We start from the raw sequence: 18,860 nt of genomic DNA, 5'->3' as shown, positions 1-18,860 counted from the left end.
AGGGAGAAACACAAACGAATAGACACATTTTTGTTGTCCGTATTGGAACGGCCTTATGGGCCGGAAAACTCAATTTCCCTACACAAGAATACGGGGTAAACCGTATGGGTTGACAGGTATGTCTTTGGTTTAGAGTCACCAAAAGATGTGGGCACTGCTGATGCTTGTTTACGCAAGGGGATATTTTAATCCACCCCCTCCCCGTGCCAAGCTCAAAAATATTAATAATGACGATGGTCCCTTTGTTCTCCACTTTCTGGATTGATATCCCACGTGCTGAGCTGGCATAATTCTGTAAAATAATCATTGACATGCAGATAATGACAACATATCAACATGTCAAGAGTAAGTAAACACCATGGAACATCACTGTGTTAGTTACATCCATAATGAAGCACTACACTAATCCACTATTGGCTTCAAAGCAGATTTTTTTTTTAAGGCCAAGCACACAACTGCAGCGATGAGAAAGTTTTCAAACTCTAGGCAAACATGTCACCATGATCTACAGATGGAAAATGGCAAGTAGCTGACAGAGTAGGCATGTTGTACGTAGAAGTTGTAAAATTGTGAAGCTGACTAGGTTGTACCCAGTGACTCCTAGCACCCCCATCTCCTTTACCTTCCCCCAGCCAATGCTATGGCTTGTGGATCCAGAACTTCTTTGGCGTGGGTTTGGGGGCATGTTTTAGATGTGTTTAGGCATGGGGGTTGTTTGAGCCAACGTGACCACACTGGTCATTGTTGCTGAAGGGAACTGCATTTGGCTGTCCTCTTAGTGAGCATCTCACTGATATGGATTCCCCATTCCCTTCTTTACCACACCATGGTAAAGAAGCTCACCATGGTAATGGTAAAGAAGGCTGCTCATGTAATAACATTGCCAACACCAAGTATTTGTGCCGTTTTGTGATGGTGGTGAAATTAGGTAAAACTAAACATATATAATTTGTATTTATTTTATGGCATTATTGTTACTGTTCTTTAAAAAATATGCAAACACTTCCCATTATCAAAACTGGGAGAAAGTTGGTCTCGGCAATAATTGGTATTGAGTGGCTGAGGGAAAAGGAAGTTACTAATTTGCGAGGCTGCTCGTATAACCACACATCTGCACAATCACAGATGCCGTTAAGTTTGGCCCAGTCTCAATTTTAAATTAAAACACAACATGTTTCAACATACATTACAGAATGTGCAACACATACGATCGGTCTCTATACACTGTGCATTGTGCATTTTGAGAGGAAAAGGCTGAAATGATGTCAAGACAACAACACTAGGGGAGAGCACATATGCCTCTGCACACATTAAGAACCCTCCACCAGAAAGTGCAGACAATGGACGATGAGTTTAACACGTAGGCATTCGCGACCAATATCATCCATAATAGAGGTTTTTGGGTTAAATCGCGTAAATATATAAATGTGTCGTTAAAACCCGCCACCACCCGACACAGCCAACTAGTAAGGGTTATTATGTAAACAGAACGTGCCAATTCGTCACTAGTACAGCACACCGGTGTGTTGGTGAGCCAAGCCACAACATTTACAATCTGAGTACGACGTTTCGCCAGTAATTAAATCTAAGGGCTCGCATAATGCACATGCATAATGTACGCTGCCTCAGTAATCCCCCCCACATTGTGCAAGAGCGCAGAAGCGTGGTCACCACATCTACGCCTCTATATTAGGAACGAAACAGGTAGACTTCTCCACAAATCTGGCTGTCGCCTGATGAAGCTGGTTGTAATTACTGGCGAAACGTCGTACTCAGATTGTAATGTTGTGGCTTGGCTCTCCAACACACCAGTGTGCTGTGCTAGTGACGAATTGGCCACGTTCTGTTTACGTGACAACCCTTACTAGTTGGTTGTGTCGGGTGGTGGCGGGTTTTAACGACACATTTATATATTTACGCGATCTAACCCACAAAACCTCTATTACGAATGAACGATGAATGGGCCAGATTGAGAGTCCAGCTTTGGAAGATACAGTCATCTACAAAGGACAATGGTGAGTGCTTAGCACATGCCCTTCCAGGATGGTGCACTCCATTCCAAAGCCAAAGTGCATCATCTCATTAATTAGCACTCATGTCTGCATCATGTTGTGATGAGTTTATAAGGACTGGAAAAGGCAGCATTGATTCCTTTCCAAAGCTGGAGTCTGGGTGCCATCTGATAGCAGGTTACCTCCGTTGATAATGGTCTCAGTTCCAAACCTCACAGAGACGCCGCGCTTTGCTGAGCATGCAAAGGCAATGGAGCGAAACACCGTGGAGTTATCGAAAACAAATTATCAGATAAATTCACGAAAGTAAAAAAGGAACCCGTAAAATAAACCTGTAACTTTAAACACTTTTTTTCAAAATTAACCAATGTTGCGCTTTTCATGTTACATGTATTTATACAAACAAGAAATATTAACAAGGTTTTATTTTTCAAGTATAAAAGTAAAATGACATACACAGTAACATTAATATTGTTGATAATACTTCTGTATTGCTATAATAATTACAGAGGCACAATGACTATTCAATTTCGAGTAACTCACCTGCTAGCGATGGTTTCAGGTTTTATAATGGCTCCAAGTAAGGGCCACTGAATGAGGATTTCAGCAATGAACCACATCTCAGGACTTGATAAGGTTTTAATGAGTCACTCACTTATTGATTGTTATAATTAATCTCATTATGCTTGTTTACCCAGGAACGCCTGACTGAGACTTATGACTCTTATTCAGGAGGGTATAGAGAGTCTGTTGTTGTTTAATCAAACAAACAAAACATGGCCCATGCGAATCAGTATCGCCGAATGAGAACATCAACTTAATCATGGTTATCACAAGAAAGATAATTCAGGATTAGGATGATGTTCTCAGTAGGCGATACTGATTCGCACGGACCTTGCTTTTTGTTTAAAGCAACAGACTCTGTGTATCATGGGACCTTTTTTTTACGAGTATCAATGTATGAAAAATAAGAATAGTTGTTATTTTTTCTTCCAATAAAACAGCTGTTAAGATGTTCAAACCTCAAATAGAAACCTTTTGCAAGATAAGCCACCCCAAGATATAAATGTTCTGATAGTGCCTTATCTTTGTACTTTTTGCCGGTTGGGATTCTCTAGTCTGACACTGGTGAGACTAGGCCATAAAAAGGGCTGTCTCTAGTGTCGTTAAATCAGTTTCAAAGACAATGCATATATTATTCGAACATGTTTGTTTGTATGTTCACCACAAGTACTTGTGGTTAATGCAGACTTGATTCCTCTAAAAAGGTTTCTATTCGGTGTTTTAACATCTTAATACCTGTTTTGTTGCCAGAAAGGGTCAAACCTATTCTTATTTTTCATACAGACTCTGTGTACTTTGGGGGATGCAGTTACAAGCCTTCTGACAAAAAAACGTTCTCCCATGCATCTTACTGCCATTGCAGATTTGTTCTCGGCAGAACTTAAATTAGTGCACAGGAATTCACGGCCATGCGTGTAGGCGATTAGTGCAGAAAAGCACATGCGTGCTCAATCGGGCATGCTGGGTTGTACATCACACATGTCGTGTGCAGGACCTGGGGCTTCTTACACCATCGTATCCCAATGTCGCCAGCCACAAATAATTTCTGTCCTCTGACTACAAATTTTAGCATCGTTGAAGAACAGCGGATAACAAGAATGTAATTTCCCAACAATGATTGTAGATATGAGTGTGGGTTTACAAATTGATGGAAGTAAAAAAATTATAAGCTGGGTGTGCATAATAATAATAATAGAAACAAAAACCAAGACACACGGAGAATTCAGAGGGCCTGCCTCACTTTTCATGGAGCGTCGAGAGTCGCTGAAGGGCGGGGGAGGAGGCTTAAAGGCCGGTGGGTCTTCTCGTGAGCCCAAGGCCGCCCTCGCTTCTGCGATCTGTGACCTCTTCCGCTGCAGAGCATGACCACATCCCTACAAAGACAAAGATCCCCCGTATAGCCTTAACGGACTGTAGGGGCAAGTGCTGTTAGCGAGCATCTATGAAGGCCGGAACGGTACACGAACGAGGGTGTGGGTGGCCAGCACCACGCCCGACCGCCTTTGTCTCCCCAGTGGCGATGTTTACACACCGCACCAGGTACTAATTTAAGGCTGAGTCGACCTAGGGGAGGCCCAGGACTGGTTCAGATAATCGTCACTGGTCTTAGCCGTGAGCGGGAATCGAACCCGGGTCGCCAGGTTCATAGCGCAGCGCGCTAACCGCTACACTACCGATCCCTACATACACACAACCACACACGACCACACACGGCCACTCAACTACACACAACCACAAAACACACCCAACCACACGCAACCACTCAACCACACAATCACAAACCACAAAATCACACACAACCATGAACACAAACACGCACAACAACAGCCATGCACTACTAAGTGGCAGTAATGCCTCCATAGTGCTTGTGTCAGGCTGGATGCACAGGTGTTATGGCTTAACTGACTGAGATGACTGGGCGATGCACCACCTGTGTTCCGCACTGTGCCAACTTGCTGTACTCTACTCGTTGTTAAGAGCATTGCCCCTCCACCCTCCTCTGTTGCTGGAGGGCGGCTGGCTCCAACTGCCCAGTAGCATCCTTCATGAACCTCCTCCACAGACATTGCTGGCAACAGTCGTGATCCACTCACCCCAAGGTTCTCCTGCACCACAACAGTCCATCTCTTCTCTAGACCATACTGCCCCTTTTATCCAGCCAAACAGAAGCTGCTTGGGGATGCGGTGGCTGAGGCAGATTCCATTTCCTTCGCAACGTGTGACTGCTACTCATTCTTCCACTGCCAAATCTGCTTCCGAATCTCCTGAGTGGAAACTGGCGTAAGCCTCCTCATTCTTGGGCATAGGATATCACAGATAGTGAGAATGGGACTACTATTGTCTTTCAGCTAGCTGGAACACCTCCTTTATCAGACAAGGTTTTTGTGGAGATCTGGACCAGATACCCAGTGCAGTCCTAGCAACCGCATGAACCACAGTCTTGAAACTTGCCCATTTACCTTCAGAATTAAATGGGGGAAAATGCAAACTCCAGCTTGAAGCGATGATCAAATTCTCCCTTGCTACCTTTGTTTTTGCTACTCTAACAATAAAGGCCTTGGCCCGAAGCACTGGTAATGTTTTCCTAATATGCATATATTTATCGGTGAAACTGGCACAATATAGCACACGATGCTGCCCATACATTATTAATACTGGTAGGAACCACCTGGTTCCACCAGTCCACAGGGGATTATTGTGTCCGTCCGTCCTGCATCCAAAAATGGGAGGGGTGGGGCTGGGTGGAGAGGGTGGGGAGGGGCTGGGTGGGGAGGGGAGAATACCACACACACAACTGGGGCTGTGTGCCTGTAATCAACGTCTAAATGGTGAGTGGATGTTGCTCACATGAATGTCTGGTGCTCGAGGCTTCATCTGTAGGATCGCCATGGCCTCCATATGTGGATCGGGCTTCTTCACAAATGCCTTTCCCGTCCCTCTGCTGCTCCAGAAAAAAATGCATGTGCACAAAAGTGACTTTGAATTGAACGAGTGGACATTTAGAAAGGCGAAAAAAACAATGTAGCTAACTTTCGATTTAAAGCTTTCGTGACTGCAGGGATTCATCTTCTTGGTTCGTTCGGTAAAGTCACGTAGAATGGAAATAATAAAATAATAAAAATAAAACATAATAAAATAATTCTCACGACGTTTCGGCCACAACGCAAGCAGCCGTCCTCAGGTGAAGAACAGGTCTGTCGAGAAGACAGAGTCTGATTGACACACCCCAGGCTTGGAGCGTCTATTTAAGCTGGGATGGAGGGGGAAGAGCGCCTTGACAAAATAATTTGCATATCAAGAGGAAGTCTTTTATTATTTATTTTATTACTTTATTATGTTTTATTATTTCCATTCTACGTGACTATACCGAAAGAACCAAGAAAATGTAGCTAACGTATCTGTGGAAAAAGTCTGCGCTCCAACCCTCCATTGTAAGATCAAGAATATGCCTGACTGCCTGTATGCAATACATATTCCCACTGTTCATTTACAGATTCTTTCAGATGCAGTCAGATTTACATGCTCTGCAAATGCAAATTGTAATTGTAGAGTTTGCAGCTCAAACTAATGTTAATGAGCTTCACGTTTATTCCACCACTCGGGTCTAACACACTGTGCCATATCATCCAAATGGTTTTCAACCACCACAGCACAATATAAAACACTTAGTATTCTGCATCTTTCCTCAAACTGTTTGACTTTGGAATTGTCTTCCATCTTCTATGTTCCGAAGATGTTCAAAACTTGCTCAATTAAAACAACCTATTATCCCATATGTTACACTTTCAAGAGTGTTGTTGTGCATTGCTGGCCTTTGGGCCTATGCTCAGCAATCAAGATATGATAAAAAAAAAACGTGCAGAGAATCCTCAAGCAGAAATAAACAGCCGGACACCCTAGTTTCCTGTCATGTGCAAAATTACTCAGAAAGTAGTTGTCCCAACACCCCAGGCAGCTGCCAAGCAGCTATTTAGCTAAGCAGGTACCTACCCAGTAAACGTGCATTGTCGGGCCAACATTGGCATGCGTTTGGAACCGTTGGCCCAACGTTCCATTTTTACCGAGTAGCTAGCATTGAAGGGTTCGGGTTAGGGGAACATACCGCGCGAGGCCGGCCTGTGGCTCAGCGGGCGGCGCGAGCGTGGTGGCTGGCTGAGTGTGGAACTCCTTGATGATGTTGCGGATGTTTTGTGTTGGCTCGGGCCGGTAGTCGCGGCTCAGCTGCAGGGGCCGCATTCGCCCCTCCCACTCTCCGTCTGCCGCAACAAACGCACAGGAGTCCTGATATTGGTAACCATTGCATTGTGTAATGTACGACTCTTTGTCAAGCCATCACTAGAACACATTCCTGCGGAGGGAGCTGGTAGGAACGTTGGGTTGCTCGGTCAATGGCCAGGTTCAACGGCGGCGTGGTGTATTCCGCAAATATTGCCGACTGTGAGGGCGGGCACAAGCCGGCGTGAGTAGGTTAAACGTTGAGTTTTATAAGGGCACCACGGGGTGACCAGCCCCTCCCCACCCAGCCCCACCCCTCCCACCCGCCACCCATCCCCACCCAGCCCCTTCCCACCTTCCCCACCCAGCCCTTCCTACCCTCCCCACCCTCCCCTCTCCACCCAGCCCCACCCCTCCGATTTTTGGATGCACGACGGATGGATACAATAATCCCCTATGGGCTGGTGGAACCAGGTGGTTCCTACCAGTATAATGGTCTCTCCATGCCGTATCAGTTGTTTGATCATACTTCACCACGCTGGGCAGTGTGGGATGAAGAGGAGATCCAAGCACAGGTTTAGATATCACTTGCCACTGATGTTTGCTGTGGTCAGGAATCTAAATACTCGACACATTACTAATGAATGATTTACTAAAGTATTTACCATATAGTGTCATTGTAATCATCAATTTAAACGTGCTGCTTTAGCTGTGGGTTTTACTGTGTCTCTCACTCTTTAAGAGGGGATCAGAGCTACCTTAATACGTGGTTTTGAATCCTATTGGAGGTTATCTACCTGATGAAATAAAATGCATTTACACCAGCGGCTGTGAGGATAGTTTTACTCTGGGAAGATCCAAATTCTACATCAGTCCATGCTGAGCAACAGACATGTCATGTCATGGAGAGTACCCTGAGTGGTTAATCAGATCTCACTCACATTGTAGACACAGACACAAATGCCTTGAGGCTATGGCACAATTTGTAACAAACTCTGAATTACTCTGATATTATTACATACCATCCTGATGCGGGTAGCTTGATTGCTGAAAAAAATACCACACCATATAAGTTAATTTCTGTCCTTTCTTTTAGTTTTCACACACCTATTTGAAATTCACATCCTCTGTTTATATTACATACATGTATACTATGCAACGCAGTTACAGTACATATAGGAAGCGTACTCCATTTGCTTGACATATTACTATAAATAATATGTATTTATAATCGGTTAAGTGAGAATAATTATACGTCTGTTATTTCCCCAAACAATGTAAGTGGGAAAATTCCCACCCATTAACAATAGATCATCGTCTCTCAGATGCGCCGCACTGAGTTTCATGCAGCATCGCTGAATTCCAATTGGTAACCACCTGCACTGGTCACCGGAACTTGAGTGTCTCTCAACTGGGAGACACAAACAGCTGGCGCCCCGCACTGACCTCGGCAACTCCAGCTGCTGCGTTGTTGCCATCGCCTGCTGCCGCGGGGCTGGAGGTCGCAGCATTGGGCTCGGAGCCCGGCTTGTGTTGGTACATCATTTGGAGAGCCATCTGCTGGGCCTGCGGGCGTTGGGGACATGGCGTATGTCACACAATTCTAATGCGATTGTGTTTTGTTTTTGTTGTGCGCTCATATGACCCAGTGGGCCCCGCTTCGGTGTTTAGGTCTAATAGGGTGAAACGCAACCTCAGCGAGCCTGGTAGTTACACCGTTCGTACATAATTATAATCGAGGAAAGGAGATTGAGGTGGCTGAGCGGCACACGTGGCTTCCCCCTTTCCAGAGCACCAGAGGTGAAGTCAAGAGTATGCAAAGGCACAGCGAGAATTTCATCCGAGTAATGTTATTGTTTGCAGTATGCCTGATATACATAGTCATGCAATGTTACAATTATATATGCAAACATATAACCATTTTCCAAATAATGTTGGGCGACAGGGTGGAGCAGTGGTAACAATTGTGCCTTATAGCAAGAAGATCCTGGGCCCGATTTCCTTTGCAGTGGTGCTCATCTTCCATTTACAGCTTGCAGCCCGTGGCGAAAATTCCACATTCCTGGGGTGGGGGGTTAGTCTATCGTTTGCATAGCCATTGTTGACTTTACCACAAGGTATTTAAGTGGTAAAACATCCTGAAAATGAATACACCTCCAATGGTGCCTTTGGGTTGTGTATGTCACCTGCTTAACCACACTTCCCCGAGACAATGGCGCACACAATGAGAGGAGGGTGCCCAACGCCGCTCGCTCGGTGAAGCGCACGGCAGGTGTGTAGCCTGTCTTGTTAGCGGCGTCGCATGCACTGACCAGCAGGTAGGCTTGCTGTTGCAGTAGGGCTTGCTGTTGGGCCATTACGTCAGGAGACATCACCATGGCTGAGGGCGACAACGAAGCAATAAGCGATGCATTGTGAAAAGAATCTGAGCGCCAGCGCAGAATTTGGCCCAAAGGTCCTTACAGCTTGATGCATCATCTACATCTCTGCATTTCGTGAAGTTTCATCTGCATAATTGCTCTAGAGGAGTTCTACATCCCTAGCTGCCACTGCTATTCAGTGGCCTAAAATAAAATGTTTCGCTCCGGATGATCGCTGCAAAGTATGACCTGTGTTTTGATTTAGTGTGCTGATCTTAAAGGTACATTGAAAATGTTTGATACTCCGACTGATGCTCCTGCTGTTGTGGAGTGACTCATGCAGCCAGCTATGGCTGCAGGGTTTGGAAGTACATGTTGTTTATGTCTTTTATTGTGAAAATTCGGTCACAGTTCCTGTGATCACTGTTTCATTGTTTTTATGGCTTTATTTTGGTGATTTCAAAAACTTTTTTGGTTTGGCCATGTTTGTTTGTTGTAGTACAGAGTTAGAATGATGGCCTTAATCTAAGTTTTCTTGTGGTTGTTGTTGTTTGACTTGCATCCCACTGAGATTTGTGCACACAGCGTTCGTTTACGGTGCTTTTTCTGCAATATTTTGCTGTCTTTTCTTGGATTTTCTGTTTGCACATCCTCACTTTAAGATGTTTTCTTGTTCATGTTTTAGTTTTTTGTTTGTTGTGGTTGCACCCAATTCAAGAGCTGAATGGCTCACAGGGCTATACCTAATAAAAAAAACTTGAACTTGATCTCAAGTTTCTAGATTGCAATTTAAGTACTCACAGTTAATACATATCTGACTAACATTATTCAGTGTAACGTCCAATATAATGTCCAATATAATGATAATTCCACCAAGGTCTAAAATCCTTGACTCAATGTCAACAGTAAACAAGGACAGACCCTTGGTGTCAATACATCTGTAATTGCAGCCATTGATGTATGTATTATGAATGACAAACCGATCAGTTGATTCGACGAAGGAAATGTGGGCAGCTTCAATGGTTGATGAAGTGGTGGTTGGTGAATGAATGGTTCTAATGTATGGGTCTTACCCTGTATGCCGGGTAGGGAGACCATCTCCCCTGGCATCACCTGCACTACAGAGCCAGCTGCAGGAGACATCGTCAGCACAACAACACCCATTAATTTTAAGAGACTGCTCAAGAAGAACCACGGGCACCTCCTCTCATAACCTGGCCACGTTGGGACCGTGTCACAAAACCCGAAATACTTTCTAGGAAACCCAAGGGTGAGAGGCCCCATGATAATAATATTTTCAACTTGTAATGCGCTGCACAGTATTCAATCACTCTCGAAGAGAGAATAACACAGAGGCACGAACAACGACAAACAAGCAGGAATGTATTTGCACATACCTGCACGTGTACGTGTGAGCACACATGTTTGTGTGTGTGTGTGTGGCTGCGCGACAAATTCAACGACCTGAGTTCAATTCCCGCTCACGGCCAACACCAGTGACGATTATCTGAACCGGTCCTGGGCCTCCCCTAGGTCGACAAATGAGTACCTGGTGCGGTGTGTAAACATCGCCACGAGGGAGACAAAGGCGGCTGGGCGTGGTGCTGGCCAACCACCCCATCGTGTGCCATGTCAGCTCTCACAGGTGCTCGCTAACACCACTTGCCGCAACAGTCTGTTAAGGCTATACGGGGGATCTTTGGCTTTGTTTGTGTCTGCACATACCGGGTGTCTGCTGGGGTGGTGGTCCTGCTGCCTGTGGGTTGGGCTGGCTGCTGGCACCTGGACCGACCCTGCCGCCTCCCTTGAGCTGCCGGCTGAGCGCCGCCGCGCGTTCCATGTCCTGCGAGTGGCACGGGGCACGATCAACACAGTCCCTGCGGTCGCCATTTGCCATCACCATGTCATATTACTTGTGTGCTTCCCATGCAGTAAATGTCGAGGTGCCCCGTGGCAGGGGATCCGCGGTGGCAGCTGTCCCTGTGTGGCACAAGGCGGAATGCAGCATCGGCCTGCAAGTGGATAAGAGTCTGCTAGTAGGGGTCGATGCTGCCATGTGTCTTGTTTGAGAGTAATTTATCTAATTTTGACCATAACACCTCACACACGGCTTACTCTTTTCGAATAACATCGTGGGATCTTTAACGTCTACTGTAAAGCAGGCAACATGTGTTTATGGTTTATACACTTGCAGTATTTAACCAGGGCAGCCGCTGGGGCTTGAATCTCTAACCTCGGCAACAAGTGACAATTGCGATACCCCGAGCCATGCAATGCTGAAGCTTAATTTTAAGACCACACATTATTCAAGAGGAGCTTTTGTCTATAACATAGGCTTAATAGCCTACACCTTTCTTCTAGATTTGAAGCTTTCGTGACTGCAAGGATTCATATTCTTAGGTTTTTTCGGTAAAGTCACGTAGGTAAAACATCAAAATTAATAAAAATAAAATAAAATAAAAATCACGACGTTTCGGAGGCAACACAAGTCTCCGACGGTCCCACCTGATGACGGAGACTTGTGTTGCCTCCGAAACGTCGTGATTTTTATTTTATTTTAATTAATTTTGATGTTTTACCTACGTGACTTTACCGAAAAAACCTAAGAATATGAAGCCTACACTTTGTTGTCACAACTCAGTGAATCTTTCCACAGGTACAAGCTTCTATTGTTTAAACAGATGCTCCTAGAAATCCATTGTTCTAAAATCAAAAGATTGAATGGCTATATTTTAAACAGCTAACCTCCGTCATGGATTTATTTCTTGATCTACCAGTGAGACTATGAAGTGAATGACACAGTCACGTACAGGGCAAGAGGTGTCCAGGTGGCAGTACAGCACAAAGGTACAGTAAGTTACATTTTGACTTAAAACTATCGTCACTGCAGGAATTCATATTCATTGGTTCTTTCGGTAAAGCCACGTAGATATAATTTTTTGCCCTATTTTTTCCCCCTCCACATTTAGGAACATATGTTTAGAGTATTTGGCTGCTATAAATTTTCACATGATAAGCCACTTCGTTGAGCTATCATTTGTGGCCAGGTCGCTTCTGAAATTTAGCTATATAATATTTCAGTAGGCCTTAACTGTTTAAAAAAAAAAACCCCATACTTTTCTTCAGAGTCAATAGAATATCTATAACTTGCATATGTTCTCTAAGCGATGTGTTCCTCTTTCTGTTTCTCAGGATGAATCCAAATAGGCACCTGCCAATGAACTATTTGCGGAGTCAGTGGAAATCCCCTCGTCTATGATGCTTTCGTTATATATTTAGAACTTCGCACCACTTACCGCTGCGCCAAATGACAGCACGGGGTCAAAGAGGCTGTCCAGGTACTGGTCCATAGTCTTCTGGGAACGCTGGTCACTGTTTGTCTCGGATTCTGGAAGGAAGAAGGAATAGAAATTATGAGAGCCTGGGGTTTGACAGCCACCATCGAGCCATTGATTAATAAGTTGATCGTTTGATTTCAGAATGTGTTCTCCCCTGTATCGTGGATGTTATCAAATCCCTTGTGATGTCATGGCAAGAGTTGGCCCACTCAGAACAACTTTCATAGGCTCAAATACCAAATGCTAAATTACAATATTTACATGTCCATAATGTGCACGAAACAACTGTCCCATCACGAATATGATGTATCGGGTGCCCCATGTAAAATAACAATAAGAACAACTGTTAAATAAATCTACATTTCCTTTGGCGAATTTTCTCAATTTGTTAAATGGGGCAAAACACCACAACACAATGACACACCCTTCAATGAATGACAACAAAGCGTTATTGTCTATTTATAACATGCTTTGCTAATTCCCCACAGTGATTATTTATAAGGCAGCTTCACCCCATCCACTCATTACGCTTCATACAAACTCAACCAGTGGCTATGTGCAGACCGTGAGGCTGCCCAGACAAATGACCTCGCCTCCAATACCAGCGAGCGAAGCCCGAGGCATATAAAAATAAACAGCTTCGCAGCGATTCGACAAATTGTGATCTGGCGGTCGTGATTTGATTCAAGAAAGGCTAGTTCTTTGTTTAGTTTTTACCATCTCATTGGTATTTCTTCTCATTTCTGCCATCTCATCTATTAAATGTTGTCTGCTTCATTGTCCTAAATGTACTATAAGCATAATACGTGTATATGTGTATAAACCGGGAATCCATAATTCTTACGCAATTTGATGCGTCTATCTTCAGCAAAAAAATGGATGTTTAATTGATAAATCGATGCATCATCACATGCCTAACCAGGCCCCATTGGCATCAGTGACCCAGTAGGAGTTGGGAGAGAGCTCACCGGGTGAGTAGGGGCGGGAGAAATATCCATCCGAGTCTGAGAGGCTGGCAGGAGGGTGTGGGGGCGCCTTGGCACGAGGTGGGAAGGGCATGTCCTCGTCGGTCTCGTAGGCACTGCCACCCGACCTGCCGCGGAAACACCACGCCACACGGACACACGCACCCGCACCCATGTCCAACACAGCCTTGCTCTCACATTGTGTCACTCTGTGTCTGTTTTCTTCTATTCGTTCACCTGAACGTAACATTAACGTATAATAATATCCATGGATCGTAAACACTGTTATCTCTTGTAGTAGGGTTTTACCCTTTAAACTGGTACAAAACTGACACCTTTATACAAGGCATCATGTTTGCAATAACCGCAACACAAGCAGTCAAAATGCAAACAAAAAGAAACAACTCTGATAATGGTAATGATATGCACTGTCCTTGAAGTTGATTGGTCCACACCCGAGACAGCTTTCCTTAGAGCCTAGTCTCCATTGGTGTTGGACCAGATGACGCCAAAAGGCGTACAACTGCTTGTGTTGCGGTAATTGCAAACATGATGCCTTGTATAAAGGTGTCAGTTTTGTACCAGTTTAAAGGGTAAAAACCTACTACTATATTTTGCCACAGGTAAAGGAGGTCTCATGGTGTAACTGTGATCTCTTCTTCTATGTTCAATTCCAAGCATGCATAATCCAATCAGTCTTAGTTTGTCTTTTACTGTACGAATTATAAAGTATATTGTTATAGAGAATATTATATGATTATTGTAGACAAAATTTGTATTTTTTACAATCTATTATTATTCATATAAAATCAGATATAAACTGTGCCAGAACAGATTGACTGACCCATTCTGATCGATTCCAAGAAATCGTGAATCATATTGCTTGATTCAGAATCAAATTTTCAAATACAATCCGGGCCACACGATCGTGAAAAATAAAACATGAACCGCAGACCCTTGAAAAGGCACTATTGGTTATTGTTCTTGGTAAGGCTGGCAATGCTGTGGCAATTGAAGGCCAGAAACCTGTGTGCCCATAGAAGATGAGTGACACTCTGGGGTCCACGGTGGGAGGGGGGCGTGGAAGATGGGGGAGGGGGGGGGATTGGCTCGTACGAGTCCTTGCCGTGACCGCTGTTGTGCTGGGGTGGCAGGAAGCTGCACGTCTGTGTTGGGAAGGAGGGCGGCAGCTCCAGGTGAGAGACGAGGTCGAGCACGTGCTCGTGACCCGGCAGCTCGTTCGTTCGTGCACCCTGCTGCAGGCTCACCGACCAACCCCGGCAGCTCTCGCTCGCGCCCCTAAAACATTCGCGCGAGCAATTAAGAACGTTGAATGTTTGGACTCGCGGCTTTTGGCGAGCCATCAAACAAAGACGGTTACTGCCTCGCGCGCTTTCAGATGCGCTTCTTTGGAGCGATGTACTCTAAAAATTTTAAACGAAAAGTTATCCCTTTAGAACTGCATTTCGTGTTTAGTTTCTTGTCCTTCCCCTGCACCTCCGATTAACACAGTTGGCTCCATAAGATGTGAAAGAGGTTCAACATACATACATATAAACATACATATGGATGAGGACCTCTCAATAACACAACGTGGAGACGCACCTGCGCTGCAGGATGGAGGCTCCGAGCTGCTCCCCGGTCGTCCACGACTCCACAGGGCACAGCAGCGTCTCACCTGATGGAGGACAGCGAGGGAAGAGGTTCCCAGGAGGAGATGAAAGATATTCTATTGTTTATACATGCTTACACCTGCCAGGGTAAAACGCCTGAGATGTTATTATACTATATTCTTGGTTCTTTCGGTAAAGTCACGTAGAAGGAAAATAATAAAATAATACAAATTAAACCTAATAAGATAAAATTCTCACGACGTTTCGGCCACAACGCAAGCAGCCGTCCTCAGGTGAAGAACAGGGCAGTGATCTGTTATTATACTCCTGACTGAGCATTGGCAATAATCGAGGTGGTCAGGTGTTTTCAGTCCATGCAGGAAACATGGAGGTTTAGCAGTGAGTGAGGAATTCTGTAGGTGACAGGAGGTATAAGAGTGGGCATACTGTAGTTTAAGTTTATTTTATTTGTTACACAGATGATCCCTCTTCTTGGTTCTTTCGGTAAAGTCACGCAGAATGTAAACAATAAAATAATAAAAATAAAACATAATAAAATAATTCTCACGTTTCAGGGAGAATCTGTAGATCACTGCAGGTAGCAAAATGAGTGAGGATGCTGTAGATCACTGGAGATTTGTACCGTTGTAGCAGGCAACCTCGAGGGCCATGGCGGCGTGGTTCTTTGCGGCCACCCACTCGAGCAGGCAGGGCGGGAAGGTGCGTGATGCTCCGGGCTCCACGGAGTTCGCGGACATTCCCTGCAGCAACTTGTGCTGGCACGTGGCGCGATATCCGTTATACGCGTGGTCCGACACGTACCTACACAAATAAAGATCCCCCACGTGACCTCCATCCATTACCCACTCACGCAATCACACGCTCAGACGCACGTACTCTGATGTGCACTTACATTCTTACACAAAGACAAAGAACCCCAGTGTAGCCTGCGTAGGCTGTTGGGGAAAGTGTTGTTAACAAGCCACCTATGAAGGGTATCGCTGCACATGACGGGGTGGTGTGGCCAACACCACACCCGACGAACTTTGTCTTCCCAGTGCCGATAATTATAAGCTGCACCAAGTACTTATTTTGGGCTGAATCGACCTCGGGGAGGCCCAGGACCGCTTCATAAATTCCACCAATTCTCATTCCACTCATAGATCAATTGCTCGAGTTGAATTGGAGGGAGGTTAGAGGGGACCAGTTTTGATATCACTTACCACTCATGTTTACAGTGCCTGGGAATTTGACTCAGATTGGCCAGGAACACCACCGCTATGTATGTATGTTGAGCTTCTTTTTCACCATACATAACCAACCGTACAGGATTTAAGCATCGTGTCCAAATATGTACATTTATCAATACAGATTTTACACACCCGTTAGCAGCTGCACACAGAGACAATTGCACGCGTGCAACTCACTTGAGCAGGTATTTCTCAAGTCGGGGCGAGGGCGAGAAGGAGCTGAGGCAGGCGGCCATGAGCAGCCACCCTTGCTCTTCCTCCCTGGGTTGCTCGTTGTGCCACGTCTGATTGGCCAATTGGCACAACAGCTCGTCCCGCAGACGCACGCACGCCAGGCCCCTCTGCACCACGTAGCAGCCGAAGAGGAACTCGTGCAGGGAGTCCAGGTCAGAGCTGCCCATGAACCTCATCACCTGAGCGAGGAGGAAAAACACACGCAGAAGAGCGGAGGTGCCGCACGTCTCTAAGACAATGTTTGTGCAACCCAGGGACACACTCCTCAGAATACAGCCTTCAGAGTCCTCTTCTCTGGAAGTAATGACATGGACACTGCCGTGTAAGATCATCGCGGTTGTGCTGCGTGTTGTTTCGTTCGGCATGATGTCTGACGTTTCACTCCCAGCACGGAACAACTTAAAAACCCATTGGAGGGCAATAACACGACTACATCTTAGCTGAATTTTAAAAGTGTGCTATTTGTATACTGTTTGAAGGGCACAAGGGTAATTAACTGTCACCCCACGTTCAAGGCAGTTATCGCCATTTATAATTCATATAGCGCACACACACCTGTGCAACAGGTCTTGAGACGCTGAAGGGCTTTAGCTTTCAAACCCCACCCATTGGTAACAGACAAATCCAAAACACACCTCACAATAACATAGAATACATAACATTAAAGTATTTTACTCAAGAAAGCGGTACCACAGGATTAGCTTTCATAAATAATGGAAAATTAAGTTATTCAGTAAGCCAGTTTCATCTGGTAACTATATACGCTGTACTGAGCAATGAAAGTTGTCAGTCCATCCATCTGATGCATCTTCTTTTCATCAATCTATTTAGGGATGGACACACGGGTTGCACGCTCTAGAATCTTCAAGTGAAGGAAGTTTGAGGTGGAGGGTATGGTAGACATGTAGAAGATATCACCATAAATAAAGTGCTAATATAGTCAAATACCATCTACCCATAAAATATATGTCATCCACGAAAATGGCAGGAGATTAATCCGACAGCACTGTAAAATCTTCTTGGTTCTTTCGGTAAAGTCACGTAGAATGGAAATAATAAAATTAAAACATAATAAAATAATTCTCACGACGTTTCGGCCACAACGCAAGCAGCCGTCCTCAGGTGGAGAACAGGTCTGTCGAGGAGACAGAGTCTGAATGACAAGCCCCAGGCTTGGAGCGACTATTTAAGCTGGGATGGGGGGGCGAAGAGCGCCTTGACAAAATAATTGGCATATCAAGAGGAATTTAGCATATTTATGGGAAATGCAGATATGCGATGAGTACTACTTGTGAAATGCGTCGTGAGAATTATTTTATTATGTTTAATTTTTATTATTTTATTATTTCCATTCTACGTGACTTTACCGAAAGAACCAAGAAGATGAATCCCTGCAGTCACGAAAGCTTTAAATCGAAAGCACTGTAAAAGTGTTGTTTGTATGTTGAACTACGTAGTCAATCGTGGTAATCGTCTCTATTCAGCAAATGGCCTGCTGGCACCATCAGTGACGTGAACTCTCACCAGCTTGAGGAGCTCCACAGCCTCGGATCTCAAGTCCTCCTCCAGCAGGGTGATGGGTGAGCGCGGGGACGACGTCAGCACGCCGAACTGCTGATCCTGACGAACGGCATCGCGGCCAAGTTCATTGATTCAACATTAAGAAATATCACACGGGCATCTTGGATTCAAAGCCAGAACGCAAGTCACCCTTGAAAAAGAGCAAATGTTTACTGTGTATCAATAGGTTTATTTAATCTCCTGGTTAAATACGAGGGGTGGTGGGTCAGCGTCTGACAACGGGCATTAACCCCCGTCAGCCGCGTTGTCGGCTCTTCCCGGGAAGGTGCCTGGAGAGACGTGCGCTGCATGAACGCGTGAACTGTTAATCAGAGCAGGTTCGCGTCGCAAAGCTGCCCTTGCCTTGAAGTGAATCCTGGCGAACTTGGAGAAGGGGAAGTTGTTGACGTCGAGCGGAAGAGTGGGCTGCAGGGTCTGGCTGATGGGCGGCTGGCAGGTGATGACCACGTGGCCATCGTGCACGTGCTGCAATTCTGGAGGGTGCGCACGCACGCAATCACGCACACAAATGCTATTTCACTGTATAAAGTGTCTAAATACGAGAGTGACAAAGACTCGCAGACTGTTGGATTTGCTGTTACTTTGTGAGCGCCTATTAAGACCTATTAAGATAGGCAATGGCAAACAGAAGGGTGGTCTGGGCAGCATTGTGCCTCATCGCATTACTTTTTCCAGCGCTAAAGCTGACAATAAAACACCTGATATCAATTGTAGGCTTAAGTCTACCC

The 18,860-nt window shown here is 45.1% G+C and overlaps 1 protein-coding gene across 1 annotated transcript in view; it reads right to left on the bottom strand.

Moving 5' to 3' along the window:
• The window catches only part of MYO15A (myosin XVA), a 126,693-nt gene that overhangs the window by 43,661 nt on the left and 64,172 nt on the right, over positions 1-18,860 (bottom strand). Inside the window, exons 27-42 of the mRNA XM_078592867.1 lie at positions 18,475-18,605; positions 18,076-18,171; positions 16,495-16,730; positions 15,711-15,889; positions 15,060-15,132; positions 14,571-14,753; positions 13,458-13,582; positions 12,448-12,539; positions 10,877-10,994; positions 10,225-10,281; positions 9,104-9,171; positions 8,238-8,357; positions 7,814-7,838; positions 6,679-6,832; positions 5,424-5,517; positions 3,817-3,949 (exon numbers count right to left, since the gene is read on the bottom strand). Of these exons, the coding sequence (XP_078448993.1) occupies positions 3,817-3,949; positions 5,424-5,517; positions 6,679-6,832; positions 7,814-7,838; positions 8,238-8,357; positions 9,104-9,171; positions 10,225-10,281; positions 10,877-10,994; positions 12,448-12,539; positions 13,458-13,582; positions 14,571-14,753; positions 15,060-15,132; positions 15,711-15,889; positions 16,495-16,730; positions 18,076-18,171; positions 18,475-18,605 (1,884 nt within the window). The remainder of the gene's footprint in view (positions 1-3,816; positions 3,950-5,423; positions 5,518-6,678; positions 6,833-7,813; positions 7,839-8,237; positions 8,358-9,103; positions 9,172-10,224; positions 10,282-10,876; positions 10,995-12,447; positions 12,540-13,457; positions 13,583-14,570; positions 14,754-15,059; positions 15,133-15,710; positions 15,890-16,494; positions 16,731-18,075; positions 18,172-18,474; positions 18,606-18,860) is intronic.

The sequence above is a fragment of the Lampetra planeri genome, chromosome 1 (genome assembly GCF_965212315.1).
Source record: "Lampetra planeri chromosome 1, kcLamPlan1.2.h2, whole genome shotgun sequence".
Taxonomy (NCBI): Eukaryota; Metazoa; Chordata; class Hyperoartia; order Petromyzontiformes; family Petromyzontidae; genus Lampetra; species Lampetra planeri.
The sequence above is the reverse complement of the archived record's forward strand: the minus strand, read 5'-3'. Positions and strand labels throughout refer to the sequence as shown.